The sequence below is a fragment of the Mauremys mutica genome, chromosome 12 (genome assembly GCF_020497125.1).
Source record: "Mauremys mutica isolate MM-2020 ecotype Southern chromosome 12, ASM2049712v1, whole genome shotgun sequence".
Lineage (NCBI taxonomy): Eukaryota > Metazoa > Chordata > Testudines > Geoemydidae > Mauremys > Mauremys mutica.
Genome location: NC_059083.1, coordinates 71,072,353 through 71,080,572, shown reverse-complemented (window position 1 = coordinate 71,080,572; position 8,220 = coordinate 71,072,353). Strand labels below are relative to the sequence as shown.

Sequence of the window (8,220 nt, the reverse complement as noted above, 5' to 3'; positions counted from 1 at the left end):
TTCAAACAGTCTCACGTGACCCGTTCCCCCCCTCCTCCCTTCCACGTGATAGGCCCCCAGGCCGGACTATTCTATTGTCCATACGGAAGGGACTAATCCCACTTATAACAACTAATCTTCCGGACAGCAATACCGGGCTCCAAAGCAGCAAATCAGGTGAGCCAGTCAACTGCCAGGCTGTTTTTAGCATGCCGCTTCGCACCCCCTCGCCACAAAATGGTTCCGTCCAGCGGGATACGGCGAGCGAGGAGGCTCTGAAGACCTGGCGACCCAATGAGAGCGCGCGGTGGGCCGGGCGCGGCGCGGCGCGTGCGCGCTGCCGTTATGCTAATGTTGTTGATATTCTGGGCAGGGAGTTGAATTTCTTTCTCTGCCTAAGTGAGAGGCTGAACTTTCCAGGCCACCTCCTGTCCCAGCCGGGCCCTGCCCCTCGGAGGGGAGGGGGGAGAGCGGGAGGGGGCTGAGCGGAGGGGAGGGGGGGCTGAGAGCAGCAGGCATCCCCTGCCCATGAGGGCCTGATGGAAAACACAAAGGACCTGGTGAGTAGCACAGCCCCGGGGGGAGGCAGGGCAGCGGCCGCCGCCGCGGTGGGCTCGCCGGGCTTACCGGGTGTGCGGGTGGGTGCAGTGCTTGTGGGGAGCAGCCCTGGGGCTGCGGGGAGAGGGTGCGGGGGCAGGGCGGGGGGGCTCGGAGCTGATGAGGTGGGGAGAGCAGCCAGCAGCCGTGGGAACGGTGTGGGAGGGAGACTGAGCTTTCCTTGGGTCTGGGGGCGGGAGCAGAGCAGCTGTGTTGGCCGCAGCAGTTGTGTGGGAGGGGAGCAGCCCGGAGCACCCTCGAGCGTCTGTTGTGGTTGTTTCATGTGTATGTGTTTGCTGGAGGCGGGGGGCAAAGCGGAGGGGCCCCGTGTGCATGTGGGGGGGGGGGGAGGGAGCCACCGGCGCACGAGGGTTCGGGGCGGGGAGGGGGGAAGGCCGGGGACAGCACTGGGGCTTTGTGCGAGAAAAGAGAAGAGCAGCAGCCGCAGTCACCAGCTCTGGTGCTTTAGGCTACTTTGCTCTCCTCTTTTCCGGATTCTCCGCCCCTCCCGGCCCCCTCGTGTGTGCCTGCGGGGGGGGAGGGAGGGAGGGGAGGGCTGCAGCTCTGATCCCGGGGCTGCTTCGCTGCTTTCTTTTGTTGCGATTCCTCCTGCGGTAATTTTCAGGCTTTCCTTAGTTCCGGTGAGAGCTCTCGCTAGGAGTTTTGTTCGTGCAACTTTAATCTGCATAGCAGCTCTGGAACAGACCATGCAACCAGAGTAGGTTGCAGCAAATGCAGAGTAGGTTGCATACATTTGATATATAATTAGTATAATTACCGGAAGGTACTCATGCTGGGACAGTGAATGAGCATAGTGGAGGGGAGTGTTCCGCGGTGTTATGAGAGAGACTTTTAATATCTTGCTGAAATACATTGCAATATCTGTCATCACCAGGAGAGAAACTGGTAATGTAGAGGAGGACAGCACAACCCTGCTCAGACAGGTTACTTTTTGTTGTGATCCCTTCTCCCTTTAGAAGATTGTAGTAGGTAGCAGGTTTCTGCAGGCTGCCTTATTGTCTCTGCAGGCTCTCCTGACAACTAGAAACAATAGCAATGGGTTGTTTTGTTTTGTTTTGTTTTTAACTGAACAATTCAGGCCTGCCCTGATTCCCATTTACTGGTGGGGGAGCTGGTTGGGGATACTATTTTTTTTATTATAGTATTATCCCTTTTGGAATTAAGGCTTTTGCAATGAGGGTTTAATGAGACACTAGATTTTTTCAAATGTTGCAGTCACTTTACCTATGTTACTAATGATGGCTTTGGATTTTTAAAATGCTTTTACTTTTAAAAAATTCAGTGTGTTAGTTTATGGTTTGGTTTACCTTTGGCATTTCTCTCAGCTTGAGCAATATAACTATGAAGCTAGTTTCACTTTCAAGTTTGTAGCAGTTGGATTTCCAGGTACTGCATGAAAATTCTTGGTTTTAAAGAGCTGCTGGTTATAGTAGAAGTTTAAAAAAAAAGAAATTGACTAACCAGTTCTGTTTGTGATGGTGGTCTTTATAAAACCTTATTCTTACAAAATGTACATGCTAGGCCATATTTAAATTGATACTGTCCCTTTAAAAGTTTGTATTCCTTTTATGGGGAAGTTGTCATTTAAAGTTTGAGAGGCAGCCTAGTGATTTGACATTTTTAGTGTCAGGGAGTCACACACAGGTCTCAAAGCTTCAAGATGAGGTAAATAACACAATTATACTTTAGATTTTGTTGTTGTTGTATTAAGTAACCAACCTAGAAGAAAATTAAATTTGTATGCTAAACTTGCCTTACAAGTGGGGGGGCAGGAGAAGGTCACTTGGTCTATAAAATAGCATCTTTGTAATTTAGTGGTGTATATAGTCAGTTATAACTTGCTCAAAAAAGCTATTTACAACACAGACTACTGGAAAACATAGGAAGGATAGGTTTCCTAGCTGGGGAGTTATTTAACATACAAAGGAACAAATAATTTAGGCTTTGGTCCTGAAAACACTTAGATATGGGGCATGGAGGCAAGATTTCCTTAGTTTTTACTTTATTAAAAAAAAATGGCTGGATGGGGGAACATAGGTTAAGGTGTTTAAGGGTTCGTGTTCCTGGTCTTACTTTTTTTTCCTTAATCCATAAAATTTGGCCTGATTTTGCAAGGTGCTGAGTACTGTCAAATGGCAGCTAAGTTAGTTTCTCTCTTTGTTGTTGTACAAAAGGCCCATAAAATGGAGGCAGCAAACAAACAGGGGAAACAGACTATAAAGAGTGATGTCAAATATACACACTGAAGAGAAAAGTGTATTTCTATAGCTCTTCAGCTAGTCATTCGACATGTTACTTTTGTAAAACATTAAGGTAGAAATTATATTTGTAAATGTCTCAGTACCCCCTGTCCAAAACTTGTAGGTCAGTTATGGGATTCAAGGGAATCAGAAATAGAGTCAGGGGGTGTTTTTTTGGTTGGTTGGTTTTTTTAAAAGCTGGTCACATGTTACCTTTAGATTGCTACTTAATTGTTTGTATTTCCTAAGTTGCTGTAGGGAAAGTTGTTTTGACCAGATTTGATTTAAAAGCTGTTGTAATATAACCAGTTCAATTTTTTTTTGTGGTTTAGAGCAGTGGCTATCAACCTTTCCAGATTACTGTACCCCTTTCAGGAGTCTGATTTGTCTTGTGTATCCCCAAGTTTCACCTCACTTAAAAACTACTTGTTTACAAAATCAGACATAAAAATACAAAAAATACACAGCAAATTACTGAAAAATTGCTTATTTTCTCATTTTTACCATATAATTATAAAATAAATCAATTGGAATACAAATATTATACTTACATTTCAGTGTATGGAGCAGTATAAACAAGTCATTATCTGTATGAAATTTTAGTTTATATTGACTTCGCTAGTGCTTTTTATGTAACCTGTTGTAAAACTGGGCAAGTGTTTAGATGAGTTGACGTACCCCCTGTACCGTACCCCTGGTTGAGAACCACTGGTTTAGAGTTTGATCAAGCCAAGAGCTAGGACTGAGATAATTTCTTATAATGTCAACGGTCTCTTGACTAGAAGGAATGTGTACATCACAGTATTCTTCTAACATGAAGAGAAATGTTGCATAGAGATAGTGTCTGATAGTTGAGAATATTTGCTTAAATAGTCACTGTTCCTGGATACTGGGTAGCAATGGTGGCCTTCTGTGCCCCGACCTAGAGGTTATGCTGATCCTTTAATGCAAAATTGTTGATCCATGCCACATTCACCTCCTCTCCGGTGTAATGTACTCAGGGTTAGCTTTGAACATCACCTGCAGGCTGAGCCTGAAGTAGGATGCAGCTGCCAACCTCTATGTTGGATAGGCCTTTATTAGCTCATAAACTGTGTTCAAAGTTCTGCGCAGGTGCCTTGTTTTCTTTTGTAAGCAGTTCTTGAACAGTCTAGATGGTCTTGAACCTGGATTCTCTAGACCCTCCCCCACACCTCCACTTTCATCTTGTCCTGTCATGGCAGTTAAGAGCAGCCATGATGTTCTTGCTGTCAAGCTACTCAGGCTCAATAGTAGGACATTCTCAGTTGAATCATAGAATCATAGAACTTAAGATCAGAAGGGACCATTATGATCATCTAGTCTGACCTCCCGCAAGATGCAGGCCACAAAAGCTGACCCACCCACTCCTGAAATAATTCTCTCCCTTGACTCAGCTGTTGAAGTCCCCAAATCCTGATTTAAAGACTTCAAGTAGCAGATAATCCTCCAGCAAGCGACCCCTGCCCCATGCTGCGGAGGAAGGCGAAAAACCTTCACCTTTTGGAATTTGCTGCCCATGATGGTCTGCCACAGCTTGAATTCAATCTCCAAAGTGACACAATTTAGGAAGTTTTTTGATGAAGTATTTATGCATTGGATGTTGTGGTAATTTGTTTATTTTGCTTAGTTTTTGTTCTATTCTGGCTTGCGTAAGGTACTTTTCTCAATAGCGTTGTAGATAGTCCCAATTTAAAAAAAAACAAAAAAACACACTACTGTGTACAAAGAACACATGCAGTCATATGCTTAGTTTCTACATGCAGTTATTACTATTATGCAGATCAGATAATTGCATATTGTAGAGACTATAATTTCCATTTATCTGATTGGCACATACCAATTTAGACACATTTGCATGCCCAGCTTTAGGGAAGGGAGAAGATGTTAACTTTTGGTGTGATAGCACTCGATTATTAGAATAGTTACGTGTTTTCAGATATTTCATACAGATAGGCCGTATGTTACCAGGCATTCACTGATGGGTTGTGTCGTAGAAGGCACAGATTAAACTGTTCTTTAAAAAGCCACATTTATTTCACCAGCAGCTGCATTCAGTCCCATTTCCCCAGAAATGTTCAGTGTGCCAAAAGCCTTTTTCCTGCTGAGGACACCATAATCCCTTTAAGGAAGCAAGCCACAGCTTATGTGCCCAAAATGACAGATCCAATACCTTCTTTCCAGCAGCTGTGACTTCCCAGTGCTAGCATATCTGTCTCTGGTGCTGTTTCTCCCAACACTACTTTAGTAAGATACCTTTCTGCAGTGCTACCACTCTTCCCGCTGACTGAGGTTAAAAAAAAACAACCCTCTGTACGGTCCCAGACTCTTCCCATTCCCAGCATGCTCCCTTCTGTTATGTTATCAGTAGGTGAAGCTAGCTGGCCTTTATCCTATCCTAATTTTGACATTGATGCAAACTTTCTATAGCCTGCTTCTTGCTAAATCCAGCATCGAAAAGTGCTTGGGTTTTTCCTTTCTTTTTGCATGTGTAGTTCAGACCATGTATATCTATGTACTAGTGGTCAATTACTTAATGGGATGCAATTCTATTTGAGAAAATTAAAACTGCTGTAAGTTTCAGGCAGACTTTTTAAAAGAGTAAGTTATCCAAACCTCAGTGCTTTCAGCCTGTCCTTTCCACTTTTTGATTATTTCTAAGGTACTTGACTGCAAATCTGAAAGAAGGTCCCCTTCTGCTTATAGTTATTCCGCCTAGGTTTGTGATGTCAGGTCTTGTAATCTAAGCAAACCCAAGTCCTGTGGGAAGCAATATCAGTGGCTCTAGAACTCGTACTCTTCTCTTATGCTGCAGCAGATTCTGTCTTTCAACAAGATATTAAAAGGATGCTTCTGTGGCACACATTGCAAGAGTAGAGGTGCTAGATGTGATCTGGAAAAATTCCAGTTTCAATAAATCTCATTCTGTCTCCCTAAATTTCTCCTGAATATATATGCTTTCCCCTATTTCTATACTAATTAGAGTGTGATCTACGGATCTTGTCCAATAAGTAAATATTAAGGCTATTCAGCATTAAATATCTGTTGTATGTAGCTCTTCAAAAGCCTGCAAAATCTGAGAGCTTTTGAGATTGCTGGGAGTGAGCGTACAAGATGATGTCTTAAGGAAAGGAAAATATTCTTGGACACTAAGACACCTTGTGGATTTTGGGGGGAATCCCCACAGCTGTATTCAGTCGGGTTTACTTTTAGTAGTTGTAACTGGCTTTGAAAAGGCAACAGAAGTGGCTATGGGCTAGTTCATAGAATGGGGAAAACCAACAGAATGTATTAGGATTATGTTCCTGCATCTTAGCAGGTTCCCCCCCAGACAGTATGAAATAGACTAGTGATCATCATGAATGCCACAAGGGAATCGAAGTCACAGAAGTGGAATCATGATGCAAGTTCACTTCCTTATCTAGCTGCAGGCATCTTGGAGTGGTTCAAAGTAAAGATCGAAACCTAACAAGAAAGGGAGAGACTAGGAAAGAGAAGGGTGCCAACACTTCCGCCTGGGTCTGGCCGCTCGAGATGTTCTTTTGTATTGTCGCTTCTCTCCCAACAGAAAGATGTGGGTAAGTTCCTTCTACCAAAAATAAGTATGAAGCCAACAAAAACACATCTTTATTTAATTAATTGTATTCCAGGCCAAATTAATCTCTCATTTTAGCCATTGAAATATGAATATTGTTGTTTTATTATCTATAGCCTTTTGTGTTTTCAGATTTCAGACCACATCATCCAGAAATATAACTCTGCCTGTACAGCAGGAGTAAGTTATAGATTCCTGTGACATGACTTAACTCCTTTGTTGCCACATTTCTCATTATTTATAGGCTACATCTGTTATGTAGTTCAGCAGCTCTGCATAGATCAGATGCTTGTTTTACGTTATAAATGTCTGTCCATGGTATACTTTTTAATGCACCTCCCTACTCTGATATCCTGAAAATCTAGGTCTTGGTGCATGGATAACTACATTGATTCTGGAGTCTTGACATGTATTGCAGTTTTTTGGCCAAGTGAGAATGGGCTTATGAAATATTTAGGGGCTATGCATGATATAAATATTTTTGCCGGTAAGACTCTTCATTAGAGTTGCTATTTTGAAAGTGTATATATTTTTCCTTTTGGAAAAACTGTAGTTTTGTTAGTTTATAAAATGTGTGCTGCACAAATCATAGACTCATAGGGCTAGAAGGACTGCAAGGGTCATCTGCCAAGATGTAGGATGTGTTGTGTCTAAACCATCCAAGACAGGTGGCTATCCATCCTCCTTTTGAAAACCTTCAGTGAAGAAGCTTCCACAACCTTCCGAGACAGTCTGTGCCATTGTCCTACTGTTCTTACAGTTAGAAAGTTTTTCCTGAGATTTAATCTAAATCCCTGAGCATACACATCCAATGCAAATATTAATCAATACCAAGAGTGTTAGAAGCAAAGCCTCCCCTAAACACAGATGCCATTCACCTTCTGGCAAAACTCTGAATACAAATATTTTATAGAGGCCAGTCTTCTTTTTAAACGTACACAGACAGCCCCCTCCCCTCCAAACCAAAACTTCCATGTTTCAGTGGGTTAAGATATAATGGGACAGTTTGACCAAGCACAAGATTTATGGAGGAGGAATGTTATGCCACCTTTAGGAAGTATGTATTGGTACTGGCAAATACATTTGATATGTATGGTCATTTTGAAGATGGATAGATTGATAGCTCCATGTGTTCTTGAAACCTGTTAATTTAAAACATTTTTGCTTAGTGTGTTTCCTTTCATCTGTGAATGATGTGGCAGAGGGGTTGGCCGACTGGACGCTATGGTCAATACAGTGTTAAACATTAACTGTAAGAAGTTACAAATCTAATGGAATGTTGAGGATGAAGACTTGCTTTCCTGTTGGTTAATGTGCAGATCTGTAACTGACCAGGATTGTTACTAGAACACTGTATCCATGGCAACATGTTGTTCAATTGCTAACTTAATTTTAACACATAGGAGGTAATAACTGAGCTTGCATCTCTTTGGCTTATAATAGCAATAAATAATGGCCTGCAGGTGAGGCTTTTCCTGACAGTGAGGACCTGTTCTGGTCTTGGTCTTTTGAAGTCAATTCAAGTTTTTCCATTGATTTCAGTTTGGGTCAAATTGGGGTCTAGTTCAAGAATGCTCCACTCCTCAGCCAGTTGCTGACTGTAAGAAAATTCTCTTGGTTTACCTAGTTGTCATTTTAAAAAATATAATTTTGAATTACTAGCTGAGGAATCTCTGTGTAGTTTACAGTGCACTGAAATTTTTGAAGTTTGAGAGCTGTTAGTGAGGTAAATGTGTATTCACCCCATTACGTATTGGTTGTTTAGCTTTT

At 42.4% G+C, this 8,220-nt stretch overlaps 1 protein-coding gene across 9 annotated transcripts in view; it reads left to right on the top strand.

Moving 5' to 3' along the window:
- MBTD1 (mbt domain containing 1) overlaps positions 1-8,220 on the top strand; it is a 55,525-nt gene continuing 47,305 nt past the window's right edge. For 5 of the 9 annotated variants that reach the window (XM_044983562.1, XM_044983561.1, XM_044983558.1 and 2 more), the window contains exon 1: positions 400-539. In XM_044983562.1, coding sequence (XP_044839497.1) covers positions 519-539 — 21 coding nt within the window. In that variant the 5' untranslated portion in view covers positions 400-518. Of the gene's footprint in view, positions 157-399; positions 540-6,280; positions 6,434-7,785; positions 7,857-7,931; positions 8,051-8,220 lie in introns of those variants that run through there. The other 4 variants (XM_044983563.1, XM_044983566.1, XM_044983565.1 and 1 more) reach the window with 4 other exon arrangements.